The sequence below is a fragment of the Notechis scutatus genome, chromosome 3 (assembly GCF_049901735.1).
Source record: "Notechis scutatus isolate UNSWTSFEM ecotype Mainland chromosome 3, rNotScu1.2, whole genome shotgun sequence".
Lineage (NCBI taxonomy): Eukaryota > Metazoa > Chordata > Lepidosauria > Squamata > Elapidae > Notechis > Notechis scutatus.
The window spans coordinates 158,439,801-158,456,156 of NC_142011.1; the positions used below are offsets into that span (position 1 = coordinate 158,439,801).

Below are 16,356 nucleotides of genomic sequence, written 5' to 3' on the forward strand. Positions count from 1 at the left end.
TGGGAAAGATATATGCTACAAATATGTATCATTCTTTTTCTTTAGAATCACAGCTCCTTATCAAATATGACAAGTCCAGAAAACACAGGCTTCTCCAGATTGTTTTTTCTACAAGTGTGCATTTGTGTGTACTGCACTCACAAATGCCTACATAGTTGCCATCTACTAGTATGCAAGCAAACTGCCACTGTGCATAGAAACAGTAATGAAACAGAGCACATGGGTGAACTAAACCACCATTATATCACAAAATATAACAGATAGCCCTTACACATCTTAAAGAGTGCAGTATATAGAATACGATTTAGCCATTTTATAACTTCCTTAATTTTAAAAGTCTAATTGGAATTAAAAATACAAGAAAAAGTTAAAGGGAAGATTATCCTTTGAAATTAAAAACTTTTTGATATCCCATGTTTAATTGATTTCTACAAATTAAAATTGTAGCTTACGGTTTATTCCCTTTTTAATAAAATGCATTACTGAAAGTACTGCAAAGATCTGAATATGAAATTAAGAAAATTCTTAGCTATTTTTTTCCAGGAATTACATTAAAGCTGAATAGCAATTCTATTAAGATTGCTTTTTGTTAGTTATTTTTGAATCTTTACAGCAAGCAATATATGTAGAAAATCAAAAGTACATTAGTACATATTAATTCTCAAACATTTCTAAAGATGATTTTAAAATATCACCTACCTACTTCACTACAACAGTTATATTTAAACCCCATTATAACTGGTAAGGTAGCAGTTTAGTTTTTAATTTAACAGTGAGAAACAGAAGACTTAATGTGCTTGAACTTCCAGTCAGTACTCTGTACTGTATTCACTTCCATGTGCTTCCCACATACTATTTGAGAATTTATGTGCATGTTTATTGACACAATTCCAGCTCCAAAATTTCACTTTACAGACTGAGTTATTGGCAAAACCGTTCCACTTTTATATTTAATAGGGAAGATCACGAGGATATCACGTCTTTAAACTGAATCTTGCGTTAAAAATGTAGTATATAATGCATTCTATTGTTTAATGCTAATAAAGGGACTGAGCTCTGAAATTTTCATCTCCTGGTATCTGGGTATGCTACTGAAATTTACACGAATGCTGGCTTAATTTCCTTCCAATTGTATGGAAAAGAAACAAAATACACTAAAACCAAAGGGAATGGGAAGATGAAACTATAAGCTTACATTAAAATGATACAAAAAACAACCCATAAATGAGCATTCACAAGATGTATGAAAACTAGAGATATTCTTAAAAGCAAATTAGTATCAGTTGAAATATTCCAGTAATACACTGGCCACATATTCATTTCCAGAGAGAGAATTCATTTATATTAAAGGCATTCATTTAAATAATGAAAACAGCATGTAATCAGCTGTATTTTCTGATGTTGACTGGAAAATGGATTTACATGTGTGCAAAACTACATCTACTGTATTAAAACCAATACAGTAATCCTTTGCACTTAAAGGGTGTTGGACTATGGGATTAGACCGCTGCAATTAAATGGATTCAAGCATGTTTTCACTTTTTGGGACTAGATTGTAAACTGTCTTACGTATGTGCCCAGGAATTGTATAACACACTTTTTTCTAATTTATCCCTGTTCATTTTCTAATTAAAGTGCTTGGAAAATTGGAGCACATTAATTATGTTAATACCCTAAATACATGAAACTAATTACTAGGAGAATAACTAAGTCTTTTAAGTAGAATATGTTGTCAACTTCAGCTGTCTCTCATTTCTTCCTATCCAGATGTGTTGAGATTGAAACTCCCAACATTCCCTTAGGAACCATGGCAGTGGTGGGACTCAAATATTTTTTACTACCGGTTCTGTGGGCGTGGCTTGGTGGGCGTGGCAGGGGAAGGATACTGTAAAATCTCCAGTCAGAAGTGGTATTTGCCAGTTCTCCAAACTACTCAAAATTTCCACTACCAGTTCTCCAGAACTGGTCAGAACCTGCTGAATACCACCTCTGAACCATGGTTTCAAAAACTTTTAAGGGTGCAAGTCTATGAAAAAATGTTATTTGATTGCAAGATGAAACATTTTGCTGTTTTACAAAAGTGACATTCTAGAGAACATTAAATACATTCTAGTACGAACTGGCAAATTCACATAGATAAAATGGTGCACAAAAAGTAATTCTGGTAGAAATTAGCTTTATCTTATTCACTTAGTTGAAATTATATCCAATTATCTTTACTTTTAAAATAGCAGGGCATGCTCACAAATAACTTGGCATGACGTTGCAGCTAATGCTCAAAATTTTCATTTTGCTCTTATATTCTTTCTGAGGGGATATATAAAATCTTCACCTACCATTTAATATTTCCAACTCAGATTTTTTTGTTTTTCAAAAGTTGCAGAGTAAATCTGAATTTCATATTCATTAATCTACTGCTGTGCATACTGTCTATACTGTAATGCCTTAAAAATGAATATAGCATTTTATAAATGAAAACAGCAAGATGATTTATGTAAAACAACTATTAGCACAATAAACTAAAGCTACACAGAAAAATGTTCCAGTGCTTCCAACAAGAATTAAAATATTGCCATCTAGTGGCATCATCTTGCCTCCAAAAGTGGATAGATTTCATAGTAATTATATTTATCTAGCGATATTAGTCATTTATTTACAAGTCAGGGGCAGACAGCCAAACACTGATAAAGTGTGAAATAAATAAATAAATAATGTGGAATATAATATGGTAAACAGAAAAAATCCTCTAGGCTAGTTAGATAAAACTATGACTAACATCTAGATTGCCAAGAGAAAGCCATTTAATAAAACAGGCTCTTTGTCTAAATTTAGTTTGGACAACTGGTTTTCAAAAATGTGTTGAAAGCAAACTATTCAATTTATTGTACAAAACTTTTATTTTAGGACTGATATTACATTAAAAAAATTGTGCACAAATTAGGTTGCATCAGAAAATAGGAATTGTTAGAATTATATTTTAAGCCTGACAGTCCTTAAGACACCCATTTTGTCTATTCTGTTCATGTAACTCAGAGGTGTCAAATTCGCATCATCATGGTGTCACATGATGTATCGGGACTTTTCTCCCCTTCACTAAACGCATCCAGTCGCAAATTTGACAGCTCTGATGTAACTCCTCGATGTATAAAAAATGTTGGTCAACTCTGACTTAAAGGAGACAGGTGTCCTTTAAGTCAGAGAATCAGATCAAGAATGAGGATGGTAGTTACAATGGTATGACTGACACTGTTTTTCTAATGTACATGTTTTTATTACATCTGGTTTTTTTTAATGTACACATAAAAAGCAGGTAGAGCTTTGATTGCGTTCCTGCAGACATCTCTGTAAGGTGATTTTAAAAACAGTTAAAATGAAAATGGCAACAGGCAAACTAGAGTTGTGATACAAAATCCTTTTTTCTGTATTTAGGGAAAGGCTATGTAAGATTTGGAAAGATTTACGAACATCAAAGTTGTTGAACAATGTACAATTCTGTACATTATAATAAAGTAAACATTTTCTGTTTTGTTTCTTTCCCCACTAATTTTAGGTCTCATTAGCACTAAGAACACAAAGAAGATGAGAAGAATGGCACTAAAAGCTCAAACCACATCACTCATCATCCCATAATCCTCATTTGATCTATTTCTGTTTTTGAGAGTTGAAGAACATTGAAATTTGCAGTTTCTCTGAATAAAGGCAAGCTTGAGACAGGCATCTTTTCTTACTCCAGTAGCCCCAGACCCAAGCTAACAGAATAAATCTAATTCTGCAAACTAAGATTTTATCAACTCAAGAAGTTTAATTATGTTTAACAAAGCTCAGTCACAATAATTGAGAAATAAGCAAAACAGAAATCTTCACAAAGACATAACTGTAGCTAATCTCAGATATTACCTGTATAATTTTAATTTTGGTAGCTTCCATGTAAATCACTTTCAGAATGACTGATAAATGGGGGTGCCCACAAGAACATCTCCCTTCAGGCATCTGTTCTAGTTTAGGGAAACAGCTACCATAAAAAGAGCACTCAATACATCATCAAGGCAGCAGCTCAATCTTAGAACATTCTCATTGTGAATACCAAGGTTTATATGCTGACATTTGGGAAATGGCACAATATTACATATAACTGAATAAGTGCAGAATAAGACAAATGACAAAATATATTCAACTTTTCAGAGAAATTTTTATGTTTAAGATTAATCAAATCCAGGATGACTTATTTTTTGTATTACATTGAATGCTTATTTGAATGAGCATGTATGAAATGTGATGCCTCAAAATTATATCAAACATATATTATTAACACAGCAAACAAGATATTCAGTATGATCTGGTCTTAAATTTAAGTACTGTAGTGAAAATATAGTTGTCAAGCTTCTTCAGATTTCTGGAATCAGAGTATGCCAAAACAAAAGTTTTCTAATACAAAATATTTCTATGATACAGTATGTTGAATCATTAATCCTAGAAAAAAATTACTTTGCTTTTGATATATATGTAGGCTGTCTGAGATTATTCTGTGATCACCACATAATTAGCACTGGCATGTTTTAGAGAGAAAGATGCAAAAGTGAAAAGGATTACAATTCCAATAATTTCTTGCCTGAAAACTGATCATGCTACTAGAAAATAATCTATTAGCAGCAACTTTGGATCTTACAAATATTGTTACTTTATTACAAGGGCAATAGATTGCCACCTAGTTTATTAGCTTACACGTATTGCAAAATACAGGAAAAGTACGTGTAATAAGATAGCATTAGATAATCATCAGGGAAATGGTTTCCTTTAATTCATAAATTCACAAATTAGATAAAAGAATACAGTTGCTGAGTCAAGAACAAAATCAAACAGCCTTTCAAATTATCCATGTCTTTTCTGTTAGGTAAGAATATGCCTATTCTTATGCAATTTGCACTGATTCACAAAATATAATTACTTATCTGAGCACAAATATCAACATATTCCAACAAGCCAGTATTTACTGAACATAATATTCAAATCCAATGGCCTATTCTATGCATTTGATTGCATAACAAGTAGTTAAGTTTTATGATCGTCATCAAGAACTAATGGGGCACTCTCCGTATTTTCTGCATTCTGTTTCTCCTATAATTATCCCTAGTCTTAGTACAGGTCTTTTAGATGTTCAGGAATTATAATCCAAAACAATTTCTGTTCTTGTAGTTGCCAGCTTCCCATCTTATGAATACCAAGTTTTAATTTATTTTATAAACTCTGTATTCAACACAACAGAAATAACTTGTATTACAAAACCAATGGGTACCATAAATCCTTTGCAATTTTTGTGAATTTTTGCTCAGTTCATAACTTGTAGTGTTATTTTTCCAATATCTTTAACACCACCTGAATGTCCAAAAGACTTTTGGTAATGAGAAATTCATTGGAAAATTCACTTTAATTTTACCTAAGCGTAATTATTTTCTTTGAAATTGATTAAACAGATTTTGGGTAGAGCTTCTTTCTCACTTTATACAACAAGCAGATGAAAAAATATTTCAGGACTTTTAAATAATTTTGCTTTCTGCTATAATTTCTTGCCATAAGCAAAGTTGCCAACCTTAAATATAAAGCTTGCATCATGCAAGCTGCAGGAGCCAATAATTCACTATATGTAAGATCTACTACAGTGAACACACTGCACTTTCTGATGGAAGCACTTACTAACAGGAACAAATACGTTCCTCACATTGGTGTACACAAGCAAAAAGGCAAAGTTCTAACCATTTCAGGAACAGACAATTTAATCTGTATTACATAAATTCACTAAATACAGTTGGTATCATCCAGAATCACTCTTGAGAGTGAAATAGTTCAGCATTACATTTTATATACAGTTATGAAAAGATTAAAAACTAGAAGCGCATCCACAAACAAGATTTTCTCACTCTACTTACAGTAATTATTGAATCATTCCATAATATTTGTTTTTGAAAGCCTTGCCCTACTAAGTGGCCCAGCTAGGACCCTAATTCTACACTTATAATCATCATATTATAAGCTGTGGAATGCTTATGTTATTGTTGTCTTTATTTTATTTTATTTTTGGCAAGAGATCTGCCAAGGTAAGAGTAATTCCCCATACTATGTTCTGCCAGTTCTGGCTATCTGTAATAAATTCTAAGTTCAGGCTAATAAATGTTAAAGTACTTAGCCAGTGCAAACCAGCTTTAGTTTACTTTAACAGAGAACATACCTTTGAAGCTTTATTCTTTCACAGAAATATCAAAACATATGTACATAAATCTTCCTTGTAATCTCTTCCAGTGATCAAGTTCCTTCAAGGAATGAATGCTTTCTCCTGATGTACCAGTTATACAATACAGTATGAACAATACTACTGTTGCTAGAACCAATTAAGTGAGTACCGGGTATGAGTAAGCTTCTTCAAGTCACCAAAGTCAGAAGGCAGATACCAGAAAACACAAAGAATAACTGTGTTTGCATGCTTTTAAGTGAAACATCAGACAAGTAGTTTGTTCATCATCTTCTTTGTAAATTGCAAGATGTTTATAAAAGCTTATCACAGCGAATTGTGACGGTATATGACATAAGTAGCTCGTCCATTTAAAAAAGCATTAAAAATCAAAGGCAAAATCAAAGATTTATATTTTTCCTGGAACAGTTCTCAGCTATGTAAAATCTACATAGCACTGCTTCATTATATCCAAGGACATACAAAATTCTTATAAGTATAAGCCTTCCAAAATATCAATTTCAAATACTTTCTTATGATGGATTATGTAGAATAGCTGTATTGTACTTTCAAAATCATCTATTTAATGACGAAAATAGCGGAAATTAAACAAACCACAAGATTGTGCAGAAAAAATATTCAGACCAAATAAAATGAATTTTATAGAATTAAGATATGCATAGCTAACAGGCAGCTGTGCCAAGACATTTGCTGAACAAGGTTTAATTTTTTCACAAAACTCAATCAATGTTTTCTCAATCAGTATTAACTTTGGGTTATTTGGAAACATTATAGGGAATGTTCTTCTATGGACACCTGGCCTAATAAGTCTGGATGAAAAATCAAAATACAATTGATTCCATAAATCAGACTGGCACCAGTCTAAGCCACAACTAGTGAACAATTTAAATCTGTGACAAGAACAGGCTGTGTATAGCATATGTTGTAAAATCTTTCAAAAAGAACAATTCACAGAAACAAGCTACCCATCAGAAAGTCTGTTAACAGTTTTATTATTTGTTTGTTAAATACCATGGGACAGGGCTGTTAGGATGATTATTTTTTTCTTCCACAACCACCTCACAAGGGTAAGAAATTCTGCCATGATATCAGCAAAGTAAGGTGTAGGAAAAAAAATGTATACACTAAGAGGAACATTTCCCCACAGAATGCCTCATCATTTTCCTGAACAAGCGAATTAGCATTCTAATATTCTTTCCAAGAGGCAAGAATAACAGATAAATTTTGAAAAGGATTATTAAAATAACATTTACAAGACTTTGAACAATTTTAACTCTTATTAAAACCACAAAAAGAAGAACAATTCTTTATTTATGAGTTTTCATAAAGGACTGAATGTGCAACTGACACCTGCTATTAATGAATTAATATACAATTTTGTCCAGCAGCCGAACAGTTTGTCTTTTTATTGTGTTGTCTAACCGTGCAAGATCATTCGAGGCAAAGCCTGTATGATGCTGTACACAAAAATGGTCACTTTGGCCATACTACCAATGAAGTGGTAGGTAATTTTTTTTTTCTGGCCAAGAAAAAAAAAAGGAAGCAGCATTCTGCATGCTTCTCTCTCTCTCTCTCTCTCTTTTCTCTTTCTCCCTTTCTACAAGATGAACTTCCCTAAAAAGAATCCAATGAAAATGGCTGCAATTACAACAAGAAGTGAAGGAAGAGGATTGGAGCCATTATCTCGGAGGGCCAAGCCTGATGCTCCAGGTTTATCTGGGTGTGCCACCTTTCTCAGCCTCAAGCCTTCATCCTGAAAATACATGGAGGAAATTAATCAATAGAGGGAAAAATCATGAGACCACATCAGGCCTGATGTGGGGTTGACCAGGTTGCATTTCACAGAAGTATTTCAATGCTATCATAGACTATTCATTCATGCATTCTTTTAAAGTGTGAAAAGGGGGGCATAAAATAATAAACTTAAATAGAAAATAGGAAGTAAGAAATTTCCCTGTTCATATGTTTACTATAATAGTATGATTAAATATTTAAAATAATTGAGAACAATGATTTTCTGGAAACATTACCGTATATGCCGGCGTATAAGACGACCCGGCGTATAAGACGACCCCCCAACATTTCCATTCAAAATATAGTTTGTTATATACACGCCCCCTCTTCCACACGCCTTCCACTTTTGCACTTTTTTTTTTTTGAGGCACTTTTGTCTACCGTGGAAACGAATCCCGTGAAGCTGAAAGGAGCAGCCAGCCTTCTCCCAGCTCCCAAGGAAACGAGGCTCGCACCGCCCGGGCTCCGCTGAGGTATCCGGCTGGGGCTGTCAGGAGTTGTTACCGCTGGCGCGGTTCGCGCGCTCCAGTCCGCGTTGCCTCGGGAAGGAAAGGCAAAAGGAAGAGCAGCGGCGGCGCTTTGCAATGGCAGCAGCGGCTCCTGGTTTTGCCTTTCCTTCCCGAGGCAACGCTGGGACTGGGCTGCGCGGAGCCGCGCCAGCGGTAACAACTCCTGACAGCCCCAGCCGGATACCTCAGCGGAGCTCGGGCGGTGCGAGCCTCGCTTTCCTTGGGAGCTGGGAGAAGGCTGGCTGCTCCTTTCGGCTTCACGGGATTCGCTTTCCACGGTGCGCAAAAGTGCCTCAGCCGCGGCAGCCGCAGTGCTTCCCAATTACTATTTGCCGGCGTATAAGACGACCCAGCATATAAGACGACCCCCCAATTGGAGGCATCTTTTTCAGGGCAAAAAAGTCGTCTTATACGCCGGCAAATACGGTACTTCTTATTTCAGCTTTAGGATTACAAATGGTGGCACAGAAAAACTTCTAGGCTTTTAACACCATCCCAGCTTTACAGAAAGTTCAAGAAGAAAAAGTTAAGCCTAAATTCACTTGTAAATCAGAGACTACTAAAATACTAAAATAACTTGATTCACATTTAAAACACATTTATATCTGTCTTGATTAATGGAAGCACAACCTAAAATCTTTAAATATTAGGTGTACTGTATGTGATTAATCTATCATTTTAGTAAATTTAACTGCCTTAATTCTTAAAACAAGTATTTTACCATCATTATTTACTGGATTAGTATTCTATCCTTCCCGTGTAGAAAAACTATTATAAACAGCTTGGTGTAAGCAAAACTGTATTCCATGAACAAATCTGTAAAGTCCAATTTTACTGATGAGCTTGTTGTGTATCTGCAAACTTACTCTCAGATGTCTATTTTCCTCTGATAGTTTCACGATATCTGTCTGAAGTCTTTTGCATTCTTCCACTAGCTTCCTTGTTTCAGTGTCATTAAGCGAAACACTATGCGATTTTGGCACCAGACCATCTGGTTTTGTTGTATTCAGTATTGGAGCAGATTTACTTGTTTCTATTTCATTCTGGAAATATTAAAAAAAAACAGATTCAAAATAGGTATTTCCATGTTGATGTCATTTATTACTTTTTTTTAAAATGCAGGTAATTTCCAAGAAGATAAATATGAAAGGGGTTTGAGACGCAGAACTTAGTTTTGAAATAAATATTTTTAAGTGACTGATAAAAATAATCTGGCACAATAGAATTATATATTCACCCTGCATTTCATTATATAAGTTTCTAAAGAATTAAAACATTTATGCCCAAGCATACAATGGATAGAAACATCTCAGTTGAGACAAAGTTCTTGATAGACCATTAATGTTTCAAGACTTCCACTACTCTATTATTTTCTAACTACACTTCCACCAACTAAAATTTAAAGCTAGTCATAGCCAACATTGACATTTGGACAAATGTAGCTTTGAAAACTGGGAAAAATAGATGGAAGAGGGATATTTATAAATTACTTATTATTTAAATCAAAGCATCAGTGGCATGGTTTAAATGTACACAGAGAGTGCCATATACACACGAAGAGGCCAGTCTGCAACACCAATCAAGAAACTATTTTAAGCAGATTTTTTTCATAGTTGATGCAGTATAAACAATGTTTGCATTTTTCTGCCAGCAGTTATCAGTTTTTACTGAAAGAATATGGAGTTATTTCTCTTCCCCACTGTTCCACCACTATTGTGGTAGTCCTTTAAGCCTTACGAGCAGAGATGCTGCAGTGGGGAGCAAATCTATCAAACTATGCTTAGTAAAATACATAGTTTAGAAATGAATAAAAGTATCTGTTCTCATTAACACCATGCCACTGCTTGGTTTTACATATGAACCAAGCCAACCACCAGATTGAAATGATCACTACCTTACTTAATAATATTTTGTTGTATTCTGCTCCTTCATGCTAAGTGACAGAATAAATAGAAAAATCTTCTATTAACTACAACTTCCTGTTTCAGCAAGAAAGAAAGAAATGCTTAATGTCATAGTTCCCAAAAAGGGCGCCACACTGAACTCAAAGGGACACTGCAAAGTATTTTAAATTTCTGAAGAAAACCCTGTGATATTTGACATCTGTCAAGACATTGCACAAACTGCTAGCCTAGGAACAGTTTTACCAAGACATAACAGGCACCATGAACTAAGAGGGCACCTCTGATTTAATAGATTTGAGTAAACCATGATCATTTTAAATCCTGCCATCTACAAAGCAAGTATGAAGTACTTCCTACTTTGAGTAAACTGTTAACTGAAAGAGTTCTGGGTTTTTAATTTCACCACAAAACAAGAAAGCAAAAGCAAAAAAAACAACCTTGTTCCTTTCACTGTTTATTTACCAGATAAATATCATCCAGACTAGTCCAACACCATTTGGGTTGATTCCAGTTGCTGAAGACGGCTTGTAGAAAAGATCCCCACTGGTTCTACCTTAATTCTTAATTATCAATTTTGCCTCTTCCATTTTCCATTTTCATTTTCTCTCCTTCCTATGCATCTCAATCCTAGAAATTTGCAGCAGTCCAAATTTCACAGGAGTATAAATGATGCAAATTTTGAACAAAACATGTATACAATAGAAAATAAACTTAATAATGTAGCTTGGTTTTCGCTTTGACTGAATTGAACATCCTTGACTTTGAGCCTCTTTTGATATTTTTCTTACGCCAGCTGCAATGAACCACTTTAGAACCAGAAAAATCTTAAAGCTTTCAGCTCCCTCAACAAACCTGATCCATCTTGTATTTGACCTCACTGCCTGGTTCCATCATGTCAATCTTCTGTCTATAATTTGCAGGATCCTGAAGAAAGTTTCTGTTGGCTGGAGTTATGTATACAGATCTTGAAGATAAAACCTGAGAGGGCAGGTAAGACATACCCTCAGCACTCAGGAGATCTCTCACTGCAAGGCTTAAAGGAATGACTAAAACAACGGCTAAAGGATTAGGGTCTGGTACCCCACTCTGCTACTTAGAAAAACATAAATGTCATGTACAAGCAGTTAAGCAATAGCTTATAAAGCATTGAAACAAACAAAAAGAAAAGTCTTTAGACACTTGAGTTTTATAGACTAAAACTAGAATCCTAAATACATTTTTGCAGGATTAAGCCCTAAAAAATAATATGGTTTAGTCATAATACATAGTATAGACAGAGCTAGAAATTCAATCCAGGTCATTTTTTAAAATAATTTTGGAGCAAAAAACAGTTGATTCCAAATGTACAAATAACTCAAAGTAAACTGCCTTAAATAGCAAAGACAGCAAACTCCGTTCTGGCTGTTTGCAGCTCTAAAGATCTTGCATGAAGATTAATTTCTATTATTATAAACATAAGCACCCTAATTTGAGCTGATTTTTATTTTTTTAAAATTCTATTTTTTGCTTGAACTGCTTTTCCTCTGAATGTGGCATCAGATAGTCAGATGTGTTATTTACCAGACTGAATGAACATTCAGCATTCATAAATAACTGATTTATCTGATATGGTAAATATCACAACTATGAAAACTGGACTGAAACCTTTCTGCTTGTATATTTTACTTTAGACAAAAATCTATGAACTATATCAGAATTATCATTGTTCCACATCAAAAATACACTATTTAATTACACGTCAGGAGTGAAGCATTATTCCATAGCTATTAACTATATGCATTCTACTAAATTTTGACACTTTTCTCACAAAGACTAGCTTATATATTATGTGAATATTAATCTTCACATAACTATAATAAAAATAAAATACAGGTAGAACTGGGTTAACAATGGTAGTTGGACCCAACATTTCCATCACTAAATAATGCTGTCATAAAGCCCAATATGATGCCAATGCATCACTTAGTGAGGGTGATTGTAGCAGTCTCCAATACTATCATTAAAAAAGGATCATGGATCATTAATTTGTGACTTCCTCCTGGCTTCCAGAAGCAAAATCAACAAGTACAGTGGCTGGAAGTCACAAAGCCCAGACAGCTTGCAAGCAGCCTGGCAGGCAGCTAAGTGGCTGCTGTAAATCAGTACAAATGCAATTGGGCATGGTGCGGGTCCTGGGGTGGGGGGGGGCAGGAGGGTGTGCAAGAGCCCAGCACAATGACAACCAGACTGGGAATGGCTGCTGCCAAGGGAGGAAGGACCTGCAAGGACTTCTTGAGTCCAGACATAAGTTCAGGACTACCTTCATTCAACCTTCTTGTAACTTTGAATGGTCACTGAGGATTGAAAAATTTTCAATCCTCAAAAATCATAAAATACATTATTAAAATTTACTTGGAAATATTTTCTTCTTGTATCCTGTACAAAACTTGAGATAAAAATGTGAACGTATCGGAAAATACTGAACTGCATACTAGGAGGAATCTGAATGTGGCCCTCATTTCTATGAAAGTAGGCCTCGACTTACAATCACAATTGGGATCGGAAGTTCTTTTGCTAAGCAATGTGGTCATTAATTGAGTCATGTCCAATTTAATGAATTTTTTGCCATGATCATTAAGCAAATCACTGTACTCGTTAAGCAAATCCTACTCCCCCCATGGACTTGGCTTGTCAGAAACTCCCTGGGAAGATTGCAAATGACAAACACATGACTCCAGAATGCTTCAACTCTCATAAATACATGCCAGTTGCCAATTTTGATCATGAGACCAAGAGATGCTGCAAGGGTTGTGAGTGCAAGATGTAAGTCACCCTTTTCAGCACCATCATGACTTTGAACATTTGTTAAATGAATGGCCATAAGTTGAGGGCTACCTGAACAGCAAGATGCATTAAGCAGTAAGTGTGTGTGTGTGTGTATGTGTGTGTGTGTGTGTGTGTGTATGTGGATGTGTATATGTGTGTGTGTGTATGTATGTATGTATGTCCCATCGGGAAAAAAATGTAGTTTATATTACTCCCATTTTCTTCTTACAGGTAGTCCTCAACCTATGACCATAATGGAGATTGTCCATTATGATTGTATGTTGTGATGGTTGTAAATCGGGTTAGTCACATGACCAACCCATATTTACCTTTTTTGCAGCATTTGCTTAGCATTTTGCAGTTGTTAAGTGAACCCATTGCTAAGTGGCCAGTCATAAGTTCAGGACTACCTGTACTTGTAAATAGAGTAAATTAGCTATTCAAGTCACTTATTCTTTAGCATAAGCTAAATGTAAAGGAACCTTAGAGATCTTCTAATCCATCCCTACCCACATCATCTTAGATTTTCCCAGACCAATGGCCATCCAATCTTTGCTTGAAAACCTCCAGTGATGGAGCACTGTAGGAGACTGACTCTTCTACTGTTCAATATTTTTCAAAATAAGGAAACTCCTCCTTATTTCAAGTTTAAATCTCCTTAACTATATCTTCTCACCCACTTTCTATAAAGCAATATTTTGACATAAAACTGAGAGAACTGCCTCACGTGTGCCTATTTTGTAGCTTTCTTTATAGAATGAAGCTTAATAATAAAGAAACTGCTTATAAATAGAACAAACTAATAAAACTAATTTAAAATAATTTAAAATGTAAACTTCCATTTAGGGTAAACAAAGTGCCTAACATTTCCAGGATATTTTAAAACAGAAATATACAGTCTGAGACCACTACTGTAGCATGGAATTCCCAAATACCTTGAGTATAATCCTACTACTCCAAAAATTGTTAACAATAACAAATATTATTATTAGTAGTAGAGTAGTAGTATGCTAGGACATAGAATAATAGGGTTAGAAGGGGCCTTTGACATTTTCTACTCCAACCTCCTGTTCAAGCAGGATACCCTATACCAGAGGTCTCCAACCTTGGCAACTTTAAGACTTGTGGACTTCAATTCCCAGAATTCTCCAGCCAGCTATGCTGGCTGGAGAATTCTGGGAATTGAAGTCCACAAGTCTTAAAGTTGCCAAGGTTGGAGACCTCTGCCCTATACCATTCTGAACAAAAGGTTGTCCAAACTCTTCTTGAAAACTCCAATGATGGAGCATCGACACAGTTTCCCACCCCTTATCATGAATACTTACTGCTAGGGATCCTAATAATAATGTTTAAACTTGTATGCAACCAGACTCTGAGAAGCTCACAACAAATCACAGTAAAACCAATGAAATATAATTATCTGCCTGTGAACTGATGGGAGTTTTGACAATGATTCTGTAGCCTTTTCTAGCCTCATGAGCATCAGCAAATCCTTTTTCTGAAATCAAGTTTTGCTTTGGATTGATACACAGTTCATTTCCACAAACCTGTGCTATGAGGATAACCAGTGTGGCAAATAACACATGCATGTTTTTTTTAAATAAGAGAGGATCACATCTCTCTGACCTAATCTACTCAATTGAAATAGGACATCATATACTTTCCCCATCGAATACACTGAATGCCAGATCAACGTGCTAATAAGCAGGATGTAACATTGGATGTTATTAATTTCACCAGAATCTTTTTATCTATTACAAGACTTAGATGAAGCTTTGATCATGCTATAGGACACAATAATTCAGAATTACTGATAGTTATAAAGGTAATTCAGAATTGCTGATAATTCAGTCTTTCACCATTCTGGGTGTAAATCTCAAAACCCTTTTTTCTTTAAAGAAAGCTGAATGAAAACCAATTTCTTTTATCCACTTCCAGTAGTTATTTCTTCTGTATATCCATTTTCTTAATTTATTTTTAGATATACCCATTTTTTACAAATTATAAACTTGCGCTTATATTATACAGACTAAATGGCTTTATTGATTCCAAACCAATTTTTACTTTGACTAAATTCACAACATGTATTAACATAAAAGTAGCATGATTAAACGTTTACAAAAGCACAGTGTTTCTATATTAGAAAGAAGACTGGAAAGCTTTGGAGGTTTTATTAAAGCACTAATTATAATCCCTATATTTAACAATATGCAAAAGATCTTTTCAATATATATTTTACTTACCAGCTTATCATTTTCATTAGGCATTTCAAATACACATCTCAATTTGGAGTCCATTAATTCCTCAGATTTTGCATCCTTCCACTATAACAATGAAAAACATTATGTTATTAGATGTTGTCAAATAAATTTTCATAATGTATAAACTCTGCTTTACATACTGATTTTCAAGAACTAGCATGGCTTAGCAGACAATTTGTCTTTAAGTAGGAAATCTAGACTTAAATCCTTGTGATATATAAATCACTCCTCATCAAGCATCTATATTTTTTCTAGTTTTGAATAGTCATAGTTTCCCCTTACAATAGGGGTAAGTCAATTTCTGAAGCCATGGTTTGAAATCTAGTCAGACATGTAACGATCTCCTAATTCAGATGTAAAATGAACCTACACTGAATAAAAGCAATAAAGTTGTCTGTATTTATGCTATGCTGAGAAGAGGAAAAGTGCCATGTGCAGAAATATATATTTGATTATATATTCTACCACACAACTTTAAGTTTAACTGCCCACACAAAGTTATTCAAGACAATGGACAATATATACTTGTGAATTCTTTATTAGGAAAGAAATTTGACTGGCACATTCTCAGCAAGAGGGGAGCCTACAAAGTTGTAATATTGTAGATTACAACCTGTAAAATTAGGAAGAAAATACAAGTCTAAATTGTTGCAATTCTTATTTTTACATAGAGTAAAACTAATCAGCCATTTTGTAGTGTTCCTCATGATATTGTCTCAAATATCCTGACATTTCAGTACGTTCAAAATTCCTGAAGCTTCTCAAACACGAAAGCTGCCCTGAAAAAGAATGCCTCCCCCCCCCCAAGCAGAAGACATCCCAATTCCACTACTTTGTCT

General features: G+C 34.6%; 1 protein-coding gene across 2 annotated transcripts in view; it reads right to left on the reverse strand.

Moving 5' to 3' along the window:
• Nucleotides 1-7,219: 7,219 nt before the first annotated feature.
• The window catches only part of VAPA (VAMP associated protein A), a 35,291-nt gene continuing 26,154 nt past the window's right edge, over nucleotides 7,220-16,356 (reverse strand). The window contains exons 4-7 of one of the 2 annotated variants that reach the window (XM_026671929.2): nucleotides 15,500-15,580; nucleotides 11,304-11,429; nucleotides 9,414-9,590; nucleotides 7,220-7,997 (exon numbers count right to left, since the gene is read on the reverse strand). In XM_026671929.2, coding sequence (XP_026527714.2) covers nucleotides 7,842-7,997; nucleotides 9,414-9,590; nucleotides 11,304-11,429; nucleotides 15,500-15,580 — 540 coding nt within the window. In that variant the 3' untranslated portion in view covers nucleotides 7,220-7,841. The remainder of the gene's footprint in view (nucleotides 7,998-9,413; nucleotides 9,591-11,303; nucleotides 11,430-15,499; nucleotides 15,581-16,356) is intronic. The other variant, XM_026671930.2, reaches the window with a different exon arrangement.